Here is a 16,245-nt window from a genome sequence, read left to right as displayed (position 1 = left end):
TATCATATTTCTCTATAAATAAATATTATCAGCATAAGGACAAAAGTTTGGTCGGCTTTTACTCTATCTTATCTCAGGACAGAATCTATTACTCCTGTCATTCAGATACATTTCATTCAGTCTGTCTTAGCAACAATGTCTCTAGCTCCTTCAGCTCTTCTTAGCACAGGGCATGCTTGAGTGGTTGCCCTTGTGATATGATGATAAGGGCCTATGTTTTACTTATCTAAGACCCAGACTCTGACTTTGTTTCATGACCAACTAATGCATTTGTGTCTGAGACATGTTTATATAGAAATCATCCCCAAAAGGAAAGACAACCTGTGGATCATAACTTTAGTTACTACTTGTTCATCAATTTCCTCAACCCTGAGGAACTCATATTCTACTTCTATCTTATTTATTGTTGATACTTTTTTGTGTTTTAGTAGTAGATATGGGTTTCTATTTTTGAGAGAAAGCAGAAATACCTTGCAGGTTCTGATGGTTTCTCACCACCATGTTTATTGTGTTTCAATTGTTTGGAATTCTTCCAGGGTTGCTGGACTATTTTCCAAAGTCCTTACAAATGTGTTTTAACTTGAAATTGTCTGATACATAATTAGTAGTTAGACAGAATTAAAGGAAAATCATAGCACAAATATTATCACTATGATCAAAACATATGAAGGCCATATTGCAAAAGAACACATTCCCTACTCACTGTCTTTTGCTATTAATTACCTGGGTAAGTTATTGCATATCAGAATTCTGCAATCTCAAATTTTTGTGCTTTTCTGCAAGGATCTCTGTAACTTTAATTATCTGATGATCCACCAGATATTTTTCTAGAGTGGTTGTACTAGTTTGTAATCCCACCAGCAATGAAGTTTTCCTCTTTCTTAACACCCTTACCAGATGAACTACCACTTGAGATTTTGAACTCAGCCATTCTGATAGGTAGAATGTGGCATCTCAGGGTTATTTTGATTTGAATTTCTTTGATGACTAAAGATGCTGAACATCTCCTTCAGTGCTTTCAGCCATTCAAGATTTCTTTGTTGAGAATTCTGTTTAGTCCTTTACACCATTTTTTGTTGGGTTATTGTTTTTTTTTGGGGGGGGTAGTTGGATTGTTTTGGTTTGGAATATTTTTGTTGTGGTTTATTACTTGTTTTTGGACTTTTTGTTTTTTGAAATTGTTGTTATTGTTATTTGAGTCTAACTACTTATGTTCTTTATATATTTTGTGTATTATCTTGCTATTGGATGTAGGGAGAGTGAAGAACTTTTCCCAATCTGTAGATTGTCCTTTGTATTTTTTACAGTATCCCTTGCCTCACAGATTATTTTCAGTTTTTGAGGTCTCATTTTTCACTTGTTGATCTTAGAGAATAAACCATTGGTGGGATATATAGAAAAATTTCCCCTGTGCCAATGTGTTTGTGGTTTGTTCCCACTTATGTTTCTATTATATTGATCTTATTTGGTTTTATGTGGAGTTACTTAATCCACTTGGACTTGAGCTTTGTACAACTAGATTAAAAATGGATTAATTTTCTTTCTTCTATATGCCAACCACCAGTTGAATCGGCAACATTTGTTGAAAATGCTGTCATTTTTTCCATTGAATGGTTTTGGCTCTGTTGTCAAAGATTGAAAGATCAAAATGTGTGAGTTAATTTATGTCTTCAATTCTATTTCATTGATCTTACTTCCTCTTTCGGTACCAATACAAAATGACAACCCAGAAATTGGGAAAAGATCTTTACCAACCTTATATCTGATAGAGGGCTAACATCCAAAATATACAAATTACTCAAGAAGTTATACTCCAGAGAACCAAATAACCCCATGTAAAATGGGTTTCAGTGCTAAACAGAAAATTCTCAACTGAAAATCTTGAATGGATGAAAAGCACTTAAACAAATGTTCAATATCCTTAATCATCAGGGAAATGCAAATCAAAACAACTTTGAGATTCCACCTCACACCAATCAGGTGACAGAAGATGCTGGTAAGGATGTGGAGAAGTAGGAACACTACTCCACTGCTGGTGGGAGTGCAAGCTGGTAAAACAACTCTGGAAATCAATTTGGCAGCTACTGAGAAAATTTGAAATAGTTCTACCTGAAGACCCAGCTCTACCACCCCAGGGCATATACTCAAAAGATGTTCTACCACATAACAAGTACATGTGCTTGATTATGTTCATAGCAGCCTTATTTATAATAGCAAGAAGTTGAAAAAATCCCAGATGTTCCTCAACAGAGAAATGGATACAGAAACTGTGATAGATTTACATAATGGTGTAGTCCTGAATTATTAAAAACAATGGCTTCATGAAACATGAAGGCAAATGGATGGAACTAGAAAATAACACTCTGAGTAAGGTTAGCCAGTCAGAAAAGAACACACATGGCATGTACTCACTGATAAGTGGATATTAGCCAAAAATCTCAGAATACCCAGAATAAAACTTACAGACCATATGAAGTTCAAGAAGAAGGAAGACCAAAGTATGGATGGTAAAGTCCTACTTAGAAGGGTGAAGAAAACTATCTCAGGAATTAGAGAGAGAGGGGGAGCTTGGAAGGAGAGAGGAGGGAGAGGGTAAATGGGGGATGGTTCAGATAAGGGTGGATATTGGGGCAAAGTACAGGGAGTCAGGTATGTGTAAGGAGGTGTGTAGCAGTGGGCGAGGGGGAATGGGGTTGGCCACTAGGAAGTTTCAAATGCCAAGGATCCCTACTGGTTCCTAGAATCCAACATGGAGGACATTAGCCAAAATACCCAAGAATGGGGAGATAGAACCTGTAAATACCTAATACATTGGAGAGGCATGGCCATGGGTTGAGAGATGGAGACACCCACCCACCTCAAAAATATTAATGTAGAATTCATCTTGTCAAAAGGAAATGCAGGGGCAATGAGTGGAACAAAGTCTGAAGGAAAGGCTATGTAGATACTACCCCACCTAGGGATCCATCCCATCAGCAGACACTAAACAAAGAGATTATTGCTGATGCTGAGAAGCAAGTGATGATAGGAGTCTGCTGTAGCTGTCCCTTGAGAGACTCTGCCAAATCGTTACCAATACAGATGTGGATGCACACAGCAAAATGTCCGACTGAGATGGGGGCCCCAATTGGTAAGTTAGGAAAATGAATGAAGGAACTGAATGGGTTTGCAACACCGTTGGAAGAACAACTATATCTAACAACCATATCTCCCAAAGCCCCAGGGACTAAACCACCAACTAAACAGTACACATGTTGGGACCCATAGTTCCAGTTGGATAAGTAGCAGAGGATTGCGTTATCTGGCATCACTTTGAAAGGAGCCGCTTGATCCTGTAGAGGCTTGATGCCCCAGGGTAGGGGAATTCTAGGGTACTAAGGCAGGAGTCAGTGGCCTGGTGGGGTAGTACCCTATAGAAGGAATGGGATGGGAGGGGATGAAATTTTATGGAGGGGAAACTGGGAAGGGAGATAACATTTGAAATGTAATAAATAAAATAACCAATAAAAACGTGGGAAAAAAGAACATTTCTTTGAATTTCTACTTTAGGATCTGCCCCACACATTCAATCTGTCGGTATTGATCCCCATATACATATATGCTAGCATCTACACTTTAAAAGTGTATTATGTCATATTATATTCAAGTTGCATTGCATAATATTTTATGTTGAAATTATAGTCTAGGTATATTAAATTCAAATAATATTCTATAATAATATAGATAATTTGCATTGAAATTGTATTCAACATATAATTAAATTAATGTTAAAACATACACAATAAAATAAAAAAAAATCTTTCAAAGGGGTTTATAAATTATCAAGGATGTACTTTACAAACTTGTATTGATTGGGAGGCTCCCATAACTCAATGTGGATGACCTTAGTCTAAATGCCAAACAGTGGGGATGTAGAACCAACCTGAAGAGCCACCTCCAGTAGCTAGAGAGGATCCCTAGTGGAGGGATGTGACTCTAATACACCTACAAAACTGCTTTTTACCCCAAATTGCCCCTGACTAAAAGAAATGCAGAGATAAAAATGGAGCAAAGACTGAAAAAATGTGTGACCCGTGACTTGCACAACTTTGGGTCCATCATGGATGGAAACCAATCCTTGACATTATTACTAATGCTATGTTGAGCTAGCAGACAAGAGTTTAGCATGGTTGTCCTCTGAGAGGCTCTACCAGCTGAAATCTGAAAGTAATGCAGATACTCAAAGACAAGAATTGTACAGAGGACAGGATCTACTATGGATGAGTAAGGGGACAGATTGGAGGAACTGACAGAAAAGGTAACCTCATAGGAAGACAGAGAATGTCAACAAACCTGAACCCCTTTGAGTTTCCAGGGACTGAACCACAAACCAAAGAGAATTCATTGGCTCGTCTGAAGTACCAGGCATATGTATATAGCAGAAGGCTGAATTGCCTAGATTCAGTGGAAAAGGATCTGCCTAATCCTGTAGAGACTTAAAGCCCTAGGGTTGGAATTTACCAAAGGAGGCACCCACTCAAAAGATTGGAGAGGGAAGAGAACTCTGGAATTGTTGAGAACAAATGGGGAACAATGTTTTGATGTTAATAAATAAAATAAATAAATAAGTAAATAAATAAACTATTCAATTAAACTAGAAAATATAAAAAAGCACAGGGATTTTTACATATATGTGTGTATGTATGTTTGCATGTGTTTGTGTTTGTGTGGTTTTGCATTATATAATTAATCATAAATGTAATTAATTATATATTTATATTATTAAATAAATATTTTAATTCTTATATATAATTGTATATAATATCATTGTATCAATTGCACCAAATTAAATTCTCATCTTTCTTCCATAAGAGCTACAGAACACAGTACAATTGTGTCGGAGATTTAGGGTCATAATGTTGATAGTCTTCTAATCAATACAGTCCTCCAGAAGATGTACTTCCACCTTGCTTAAGAGCTGAGTCATTGGACAAGCATACTTTATCATCTTTGATGAGAAATGGTGTGTATGATCTTAATTTTTCTATTGATTGATTAATTCCTTCAAAAGTGAAGAAGTGCTCCTGGTGACTAAAGTCCTGTGGATGAAACATTCCTAGGAAAGTTACTTAGATTGAAAGAACTTAGTGCAGTAAGCTGTGTCAATTTTTCTTTCTATGCTGTAGGAAAAAATCAGCACAATAGAGGACAGTCTCCTGTGTCTTTGTTTCAGTTGAAAGTTTTCCTGAATGGAGTGAGGATTCTATTTCTATCTTTCTTCTTTTTTTTTTAAATCAGAACCTCAGGATCCTTCTCTCATGTGCTTAGCTCTTGGTTGTACCACTATTAATATGTATGTTGAAAATTCCTATAAGTAAGTATGTCAGAGCAAGCTGGAAGTCCCAGTTTAACTTCCTATGGGAGAAGGCTACTGTCTAGTTAGTCTTTATGAGAGCTCAGGATTATCTTAGCCAGTAGCTCAGGATTTTGATATGCAAGGGGTAAATATTCACAGTCGCTTGATATGGGGTCACATTGGTTATCTTTACACATAATAAACACATGTATCAAATTTCATTCTTCACAGAAGATTCTCAATAATGTTCAAAAAGTGACCATATGTGAAGCAGCAGTTTGACTCCAAATACCATTAATCTTCCTGGAATTAGCAGTGTACTGAGCCATCATCTTTAAACAGGAATTTCTGTTCCAATTCTGTTCATTACATAACCCAATATAAGCCTAAAGACATGTCACATCAGACCATAATCCTCTCAACATAGAATGATCAATATGCTGTCCTCTGAAGTTTCATATTCACCTGGCATCAATATGATCATAGACTTCACAGTGAAGTATTGCAGGCTTGCTCTCAATAGAATGATTTTTCTGCAATAAAGGAGAAGTAGACATTAGATATGAATAGAGACTTAGATCAACATTAGTAGATTATTGCAAAACAGGAACACAATTTTAGCAAACAGATATCATATATAGAATTCTATCTTATATTTGATGAATCAAGGTTATCAAAAGAAACCCCCCCCCAGTTATCAAGAAAATATTATAGCTCCAGGTCAATGAAATTGTTTTCATCTTTCCTGATAAACACTTCTCTCCTATTAAAGGAAGAATTGTAGGGGCACAGAATATGGGGTCATAGAAAAGGAATTAAATTTTTGGCTGTTATTACACCTAGGTGCTGGTAAATGGTACTACTCCAATTCCCACTCCTTCATTCCTAAAATATGAATCTTGGATAATGGAGTACAATTAACATGTAATACATTCTAGTTAAGAGCATAAACTGCCTCTTTAAAAACTCTGGTCTCTAAGTTACAGTCAGATAGTAGGCCCCATAACCATGTATTTAAATGATCAATCATTTGTGTCTCTATATAGACACCTGTTGCTGAGTAAGATCATAGAACATCCCATCATTTTAGAAGATTTACTTTTACATTTATATTTGTCCTATTTGCTGATTTGAGTCAAAACATAAAAGGTGATTCTTAAAAAAGAATAAATAAATATATCTGGCAAGAAATTCAAAGCCTTACACAGATGCTTTGGGAATGAAAGACAGTGTGGGCAGGATTCTTTTTAAATAGGATTCAATTCTATTTGAGTGTGGTAGTATAGAGACGCAATAAAATGTGTAGTTTACACCTAGACAGTGTCCCCAAGAGCTCCTGGAAATTATGCTCAACTCTCAAGACCATAGTTGGTGGATGTGATCTCATAATTGTTTGAACAGACAGATGATTTCTAAGTCCTTGTTAAAATTTAACTTGTCAATCTTATACCCAGATTGGAAATTTTCACTGGGCATGAGTATATCTCTGATAATAAATCAGTGCAAAGTCTTTCCTCAAAAAGAAAAAAAGTAGTTTACTCTGAAGTCAAGTATTGGACATGTTAACTTGTGAATACAGATTTATTTTTCCTTACAAACCATGTTTTAAAATAGTTACAGATAAATGATTACTTGATAGTCCTAGATAAAATATTGTACATTAAAGTATTTTTCAAATACATTGGTTTAAACAAGACTTTTCTTTTAAAAAGACAAGGAGGAAGAGCTCAGCTATAGGTCTTGGGTATTGTGCAAGGACACTTAATCTTGTTTCTTCATTTATTTATTTGATTGTTTGTTTATTTACTTTATACCCTGTTTCAAGCTTTGATTTTCTTCTCAGTCCCTCTGACAGAGCTGCTCTTCCCACCGCCCTCCCCTTCTCTTAATAAAAGGGAGAGTGTGGCCCTGGTTATCAACACAACCTGGCACTTCAAGTCACTGCAAGAATAGGAACCTCTCCCACTGAGGCTACACAAGGTAGACTAATTAGTATAACAGGATCCAGGATCCTCAGGCAGGCATCGAAAGCCACCACTCCAGTATCAGATTGATCTACTTGAAGACCAAGTCGTATATCTGATACATATATGTAGAGAGGGGCCTTAGGTAGCCCTTGATGGTCCAGGATAGTTGACATTTTTGGTCTTCTTGTGGAGTCCCTATCCCCTCCATGTTCCTTAATCCTTCCAGCAAATCTTCCATTAGTCTTCCCAAACTAAGTGTAATGTTTGGTTGTGGATTTTTGCATCAGGTTTATTCAGCTGCTTGATGGAGCCTCTCAGAAGACAGTTATACTAGGCTCCTGTTAGCCAATATAACTGTATCATTAATAGTGTCAATGTCTCTCAGGTAAGTATAGATGAGACCCCTAGCAGTGTGGGATATGGAGCCTAAGTGGACACTTCTGTAGCCTTGCAAGACTCACAGAGGAGGATAAAAATACTAAAATACCCACAAAACCTTCAACTCAAAATTTGTCCTGCCTTCAAGAAGTGCAAGAAGAAAAATAGAGTAGAGACCTGGGTAATGGCAATCTATGACTCACCTAACTTGAGACCCACACCATGGGAAAGAAGACATTTAAACTAGTGTTATGATAAACTAATTCCAAAGCAGTATTGCTTGTTAGTCATAGAATTGTAGGTTAGACACTATTTGGCAGGGAATATCTAATAATGGGGTAAAAGATCATATAAGATGAATTGTTAATTAAGTTCTGGACCTAAATCATTCTAATTCTCCCACAATCATTGAAATCAGTTTTGCAGGATTCAGTGGAAAAGTGAAGCTTATCCCTAGCAGCTTCATTTGCCTCCCAACCCCCTCCTCCAAGACACTATGGAGACCACGGCTGCATCTACTCTGTGTGGTAGACAAGTGTTTCAATCTTAGATTTAGAATTGGCGGTTTGGAAAGTGTACATTCTGGATGACAATGAATGTAGTAGAGTGCAAAGTTGAATTAATTAAAGTATGACATCGTGTCAGAACATGAGTCTCATGTCCTATGGAGAAAGGTAGATTTGAGAACTCAGAGTGATTATAGGTAACCGGGACTACTAGTCTCACCTCGTTCATGGTTCCACTCATCCTCAAACACTGTGGAAAGTAGATAATCATACCAAGGCTTTGGCCTAAGCAAAATCACCAGTTCCTATGAACCTCCTCACCCTGGTGTTTCTATCATGAGGCAAAACATTTCTTCTCTCCAATGGTAGAAATATATTTTTTGATTCTGTAAGAATTCATGCCAAATTTTTAAAAAAGTCCCCCCCCAAAACCCCCCAAAACTCTATGGAGATATCACATATTATTAAAGATAATAAATGTACGTGAAATTACTGAAAATACAAGAAATGAAGAAGCCGAGAGAGATGATACTAGAGGTAACATATGTCTGTACCAGCTCCTAAAATCTGTGGAATCATGCTCTGTAGGTGGGGCTCTGTGTCTGTGAGCAGATTTTAACTGTGCTCACTGTAGATATCATATGTACTTTCATTATGTTGATGCAGTATATACCAAAGACAATCTTATATTTTGTAGGTATTTTTAACAACACAACCACAAATAGCAGAGATGCCTAAAGGATGAAGTGCCCTTCCAACTATGAAGTGTTCATTCCTGTACCCATATATCATGATCCATGCTATATTTCTTAATCATGTGGCTCTGAAACAAAGCCCATAAAGGATCCAAAGAATAAATAAGAACCCTACAGATGGATGATCTTTAGTGCTTTAAAGACCTGTACTTTTCTAACTCAATATCAACAAGGCAGGCCCTAAAGAAGGTATTTATGATGCACAGATGGATAGTTTACCTGGTTGAAATTTCACATGTAGGAATAAACAGCTTTGCATAAATTTTGAATAGGAAGGTGGTTCTCACAGAAGTCATTATTTAACAACAAGACTTACACTCTACTCAGTATAACATAAAAGTGATGAACTATAAGTAAGCAATTATTTTTACTTTACAGTAAGGAGAGGTATTTATTAAAAGAGCAACAGCAATTGGGAACTGAAAGACAAAGGCCTATAGGACAAAGTGCTTTCTGGACAAAGTCCAAGTTGACTGCAGAAATGAATAATTACATACACAATGATAAAAGAGAATTAGACACTGTCCCTAAAACTCACAGCACAACAGAATGTGCCATTCATAAATCTCCCTTACATTTATGGTCAACTGCAGTCCAGAAATTGCAGAGCAAATACTGTCTATTCTCCGTAGGAACAAAAATGATATTCTTACCTCCAGAATAGTCATTTATACTTGACTTTCTCAGAAAAAATTCAAATATAAAGAAGAGTAGAAGAATCCTAGAGAATTAAAACTGAGTACACACCACTAGACTTCCCCAAGCTGATGTCAGAGACACTGCTGAGCATTAAGCAATAACCCTGTTAATATCTGAACGCTACACTTAGACCACAAGTCATAGGCTCCATTTGATATCTGAACAAAGGCTAACTTGAGAATGGATGATTGAAATCATTGAGTAAGAAAATATATGTAAAAAGGACAGTTGGTTCTGATCTGTGCCTGATGTGAATAGTCCTTAGAGAAAAGATGGAAAATTGAGAGCTGTTTGCTATTATAAGACATTGACTCTGGCCACACCTCCCTCTTGGTACTCTCTGAATCCAAAACACTGTCTTACCAGAGAATTCCACTTAAGTTATGTCCTGAGTCTCATAATGGAAAGGTATATATCAGTTTCATGAGCTTCTTTGGCATATTATGCTCCAGAACAGTCATTTCTACACTCATTAGAAAATTTAGGGCACAAAGTCTGAGGACTGAGGGCTAGTGGACATTTCGACAGCCACCGACCCGCAGCTTGAGAGCCCTGCACCGACTTTCGTGGAAGTCTGAGCAGGCTGTGCAGCTTTCCTCCTGTCCTGCAACCATGTCCGCCAATGAGAATGCTAATTCACTAACTGCCCGGCTTAACAGATTCAAGAACAAGGGGAAAGACAGTAAAGAAATGTGCCACCGCCGAATAGAAGTTAATGTGGAACTTAGGAAAGCTAAAAAAGATGACCAGATGCTGAAAAGGAGAAATGTCAGCTCATTTCCCGATGATGCTACTTCTCCACTCCAGGAAAACCGAAACAATCAGGGTACTGTAAATTAGTCTGTTGAGGGCATTGTTAAAGGCAAAAACAGTAACAATTTGGAAAGCCAGCTCCAAGCTACTCAAGCTGCTCGGAAACTGCTTTCTAGAGAGAAACAGCCTCCTATAGACAATATCATCTGGGCTGGTTTGGTCCCAGAATTTGTGTCCTTCTTGGGCAAAACTGATTGTAGTCCCATTCAGTTTGAATCTGCTTGGGCACTCACCAACATTGATTCTGGAACATCTGAGCAGACCAAAGCTGTGTTATACGGAGGTGCTATCCCAGCATTCATCTTTCTCGTGGCATCTCCCCATGCTCACATCAGCAAGCAAGCTGTATGGGCTCTTGGAAACATTGCAGGTGATGGTTCAGTTTTTCGAGACTTAGTTATCAAACATGGTGCAATTGACCCACTGTTGGCACTTCTTGCAGTTCCTGATCTGTCATCCTTGTCAAGTGGTTACTTACGAAATCTTACCTGGACACTCTCAAACCTTTGTCGAAACAAGAATCCTGCACCCCACTTAGATGCTGTCGAGCAGATTCTTCCTATGTTAGTTCGGCTTCTGCACCACAACGATCCAGAAGTACTAGCAGATTCTTGCTGGGCTATTTTCTACCTGACTGATGGTCCAAATGAGAGGATTGCGATGGTTGTGAAGAAGGGAGTTGTTCCCCAACTTGTGAAGCTTCTGGGAGCTACTGAATTGCCCATTGTGACTCCTGAACTGAGAGCCATAGGGAATATTGTCACTGGAACAGATGAACAGACTCAGAAAGTGATAGATGCAGAAGCACTTGCAGTCTTTCCCAGCCGGCTAAAAAATCCCAAAACTAATATTCAGAAGGAGGCCACGTGGACAATGTCGAACATTACAGCCAGACGCCAGGACAAGATACAGCAAGTTGTGAATCATGGCTTGGTCCTGTTTCTTGTTGGTGTCCTCTCTGAGGCAGATTTTAAGACACAGCAGGAGGCTGCGTGAGCTATAACCAACTATATCAGTGGTGGGACTGTTGAACAGATTGTGTATCTCATTCATTGTGGGATAATAGAACCTTTGATGAACCTCTTGAGTGCAAAAGATACCAAGATTATTCAGGTTATTCTTGATGACATTTCAAATATCTTTCAGGCTGCCGAGAAACTAGGTGAGACAGAAAAACTCAGTATAATGATTGAAGAGTGTGGAGGCTTGGATAAAATTGAGGCACTACAGAGCCATGAAAACGAGTCTGTATATAAGGCCTCATTAAACTTAATTGAGATGTACTTCTCAGTGGAGGAAGAGGAAGATCAAAATGTGGTGCCAGAAACTACCTCTGAAGGCTTTGCCTTCCAAGTTCAGGATGGAGCTCCCGGGATCTTTAACTTCCAATGTCCAGCCAAGGCTCAAAGTTGTTAGTTATGTGCTGTGCTATTTCTGTGTTATCATAAATTTGTCTAACTGTTTCTCTACTAAGAACTCTTTTTAAATGTGGTTTGTTACTGTAGCACTTTTTACAAAAGAAACTACACTTGAACAATTATAAACTGTACATACTCTATGAAGCTGTCCTCTCAGTTTATTTCTATTTGGAATTTTGTACCCTGTCATGTCCTGTAAATAAAGATTAAGTTCCATTCTTCTTTAAAAAAAAAGAAAGAACATTTATTCATTTTGTTCTTGACAGGTGCTACAGGGAGTGGAAAGGGGGAACATGATCAGGTTTGGGGGAGCAGATGGGACAGAATCCTAGATGGCCAGCAAAATAAATGGAAATATGCACTTCAGGGGGTAGGAGTTGGAGGAAGCCTCTAGAATGTACCAGAGACTTGGGAAGTGAGAGATTCTGGGAACAGCGTATACCAGCAATTCTAAGGTGCCCAAAGCATGTAGCAGAGGAACCTTAAATGAAATGCTCAATAGTTGTGAGAAGGAACTTATAAAGTCCACCTCCATTAGAAAGTGGAGGGATGGGGTTGCCTGTTGACTGTGTAGTCAGAAACACTTACCCAGAATTGTTAGTGTCTAAAAGAACTTTAGGGACAAAAATGAAGTTGAGACTGAGGGAAATGAGGTCCAGTGACTGGCCCAACTTCAGAATCCATCTCGGGGGAGGGGACCTCCAAGGCCTGAACCTATTACTGATGCTATGGTGTGCTTATAGACAAGAGCCTAGCATGCCTGTCCTGCAAGAGGCCAAACAAGCAGCTGACTGAGACAGATGTAGATATTGACATCCAAACGTTAAACTAAGCTGGGGAGCATTGGGGTTGAATTAGGGAAAGGCTAGAAGAAGATGAGAAAGAGGGTTCCTCCATAAGAAGACCAGCAGAGTCAACCACATGGACCCCTGAGATCTCTCAGACACTGACCCAAAAATAACACAGCATATATGAGCTCTTCCAAGGTGCCCATAATTTGAGGTAGAAGACTGCCTGATCTGGCCTTAATGGAAGAAGATGTGCCTATCCTCTATATATATGAGGCCTCAAGGAGTGAGGAAATCCTCTTTGAGACAAGTAAGGAAGGAGGAATGGGATTAGGAACTATGGGATGCTTGAATGGGAGAGGGGTGTTTGACTGGACTTTAAAAATATAAATTCTAAAAAGAGTGATTGTTAAAATCATGTTAACATGCACAAAATATTTTGTATATTATAGATGATTTAGTTTACATGATTTCTCTTCCTTGTATTGCTGCAATAGTCTTCTGTCATCCATTCTTCCTAGAGAAATCCAAGTGTTACAAGACCACATAAGGCAGTCTCCACTAGTCACAAAACATTAAGTAACATGATTCTGTATTATGAACAAAATAGAAATCTGTAAGGGTTTAGGACAAGCTCAAAAACCTCTGAAGACTGATTATCAGCTACAACCTATAATTTCAACTACATCACAATTTGTTTTCACTTTTGGTGCACATTTTGGTGTACTTTAAATTAATCTAATTTTCTGAAGTACCTTACTTCTCCCCACAAATGATCCTGCCCTCAATTTCCTTCCTCCTCCTCTCCTCCTCTGAGGTCCCTCCCTTCTTATACCTTGAATGAATATTTTGCTCCCCCTTCTAGTAGGACTAAACCATCCACACTTTGGTCTTCCTTCTTCCTGGGCTTCATGTCATCTGTGAGTTATATCTTTCAGTATTTCCAGCTTTGTGCCTAATATCCATTTATCAGTGAATACATACATGTGTGTTCTTTTACAACTGGGTTACCTCAGCCAGGATGATATTTTCTCATTCCATCCATTTGCCTGAGCATTTGAGGAAGTTATTGTTTTTAATAGCTGAGTAGTCCACCAATATGTAAATGTACCACATTTTCTATATCCATTCCTCTGTTGAGGGACAACTGAGCTGTTTCCAGCCTCTGGATAATAGAAATAAGGTGGCTATGAACATAGTGGAGCATGTATCTGTGTTATATTTTGAAGCATCTTTTGGGTATATGCCCAGGAGTGGAATATCTGGGTCCTCATAGAGTACTGTGTTGAACTTTCTGAGCAATAGCCAGACTGATTTTTAGAGTGGTTGTACAAGCTTACAATCCTACCAGCAATGGATGAGTTTTCCTCTTCTTCCACATCCTCACCATCATCTGTTGTAACTTGAAATTTTGATTTTAACTATTCTGACTGGTTTGAGGTGGAATCTCTTGATCATTGTGATTTGCATTCCTTGATAACTAAGTATGTTAAACATTTCTTTAGTTGCTTCTTGACCATTTGAGATGCTTCAGTTGAGAATTCTTTGCTTGGCTCTGCACCCAACATTTTAAAAGTGTTATTTTGTTCTCTCGAGTCTAAAAGTTCTTGAGTTCTTTAGATATATTGGATATTAGCTATCTATCGGATATAGCCATGGTAAAGATAGTTCCCCAATCTGTAGGTTGCTAGTTTGTCCTGATGAAAGTGTACTTTTTCTTTAGTAACTGTACATTTAGAAAATGTACAGTTAATATGAATGAAACCCTGGCTGAATCCTGAAAACTAACAACATGACAACTGTCTCTGATTGGCAAGATCTAAAAATTCAGATTCAAGACTGAAAATTAGATTTTTCCACTGTAGCTGTCTCTTCTTACATCTAAACTTTTTTTTCTTGAAACTGTATTATTATTTATCCAGTGTTAATTTCTGCAAATACCTTTTTGGATTTTACTTTTTATTAATCAATTATTTATTAATCATTTACATCTTAAATTATTTCACACATTCTGGTTATCCCTACACATAACCCTCCATCCCACATCTGCCCTCAGTCCCCACCCCTTTGCCTCTATGAGGTAGTCTCCCAGCCACCCTCCCTCTCCTGCCCAACTGCTCCAGCATCCCACTACACTAGGGTATCAAACCTCCACAGGACCAAAGGCCTCCCCTCCCACTGATATTAGACATGGTTATCCTCTGATACATATGCATCTGGAGCCATGGATAGCCTCCCTGTACATTCCTGGGTTGGTGGTCTAGTCCCTGAGAACACCCTGTGTTCTGGCCAGCCAATATTGTTCTTTCTTTAACTACGAAATACCAGTGAGTACCTGCAATTATTCGCTTCTTGGGAAATGTGTGTCATTTATTTGCAAATACTTATATTTGTTGTGAAGCAAGTAAACAGAACTAAACCAGAAAGGATTGCCTGTGGACATTGGATGTCTATAGTAGCTGCTTTTAGGGTGATATTTCACACCACAGTTGTGCTCACTGTCTTTTTAAGCTCTGTTATAAGCCTCTTGAAACCTGAATTTTTCATCTTTTCTGAAAGCATGATAGAGTCTGATGTTACTCTTTCTCATATACAATTTACAGAATTTTTTGTTAACAGTTTAGTAAATGTATATTGATATTTGTCATATTAACAGTATTCATATAATAATTTAAAGATGCAATGAAATGGTCTTCCTCCCTTTCATAAAGCTGGTCTGTCATAACACAGTTGAGAACATTCTGTGGCTGATCATATGTCAAATTTCTATCTATCATCAGTAATTTCTTAATTGTAGTCAAAAATAAAGAGAGAAGGTATTTCTCTGTTTTTCTCTGGGACCAGCTTAACCACCTTCACCTCATGTTTTCTGACACCCTCAGGATGTGGTTTTCACACTGTGTCTTGCACAGAAATATGTAGCCATGTCCTCATTTTTGAGGTTGCTGATCTGCATATATGCAGTGCTGGCAGAGGTTTCCAAAGAGAAGACAAACCGTTCTTTGAACTCATCAGCATATGTTGGCTTTCCAGTGTAGGTGTTGATCAATCCCATCCACTTCAAGCCCTTTCCTGGAGCCTGTTTCACCCAGTTCATTCCATAGCTAGTGAAGGTATACCCAGAAGCCTTGCAGGAGATCTTCACTGTGTCTCCTGGCGGTTTCAGCTCAGGTCCAGACTGCACCAACTGGATCTGTGCTTGAGCACCTGTGGAGAGAACACAGGGAGGTGAGGATGCATGGAATTGATTTAGTTCTCATTGCAGCACTTGTTTCTGATGTCTTACTTTGGGCTGCTGCCATCAGGAATAGCAAGTTCCAAACCCAATCCATGATGTCTCAGACAGGGGCTCAGTGCTTCCTTGAAACGAACTGGGCACTTCTTTGCTGGTATGTGAGGTGAGCTGCAGACTTCTACTCTAAAGTCTTCTAAAGATTTGCATATGGCTGGTCTCCCTAAGTCATAATGAGCAAAACCGGATACACAATTTGATACATAAGGATCCCTGGACCTAGGTAACTGGACCTATGCATTATAGTATCTCCTGTTAATAACTTCTTGGTGATTATGTTGTCTTCCAAGTCCT

The 16,245-nt window shown here is 38.3% G+C and overlaps 1 pseudogene and 1 gene segment (V, D, J or C); one reads left to right on the top strand and one right to left on the bottom strand.

Annotated features, from left to right (window-relative positions):
• The first annotated feature begins 10,252 nt into the window (after window positions 1-10,252).
• On the top strand, window positions 10,253-11,869 carry LOC114629955 (annotated as a pseudogene).
• Window positions 11,870-15,537: 3,668 nt separating this feature from the next.
• LOC114629954 lies at window positions 15,538-16,044 on the bottom strand. The segment is given in 2 exon segments: window positions 15,538-15,866; window positions 15,946-16,044. Coding segments are annotated over 2 exon segments (375 nt in total).
• Between the last annotated feature and the right edge of the window lie 201 nt (window positions 16,045-16,245).

The sequence above is a fragment of the Grammomys surdaster genome, unplaced genomic scaffold (genome assembly GCF_004785775.1).
Source record: "Grammomys surdaster isolate TR1022 unplaced genomic scaffold, NIH_TR_1.0 323, whole genome shotgun sequence".
Taxonomy (NCBI): domain Eukaryota; kingdom Metazoa; phylum Chordata; class Mammalia; order Rodentia; family Muridae; genus Grammomys; species Grammomys surdaster.
The sequence above is the reverse complement of the archived record's forward strand: the minus strand, read 5'-3'. Positions and strand labels throughout refer to the sequence as shown.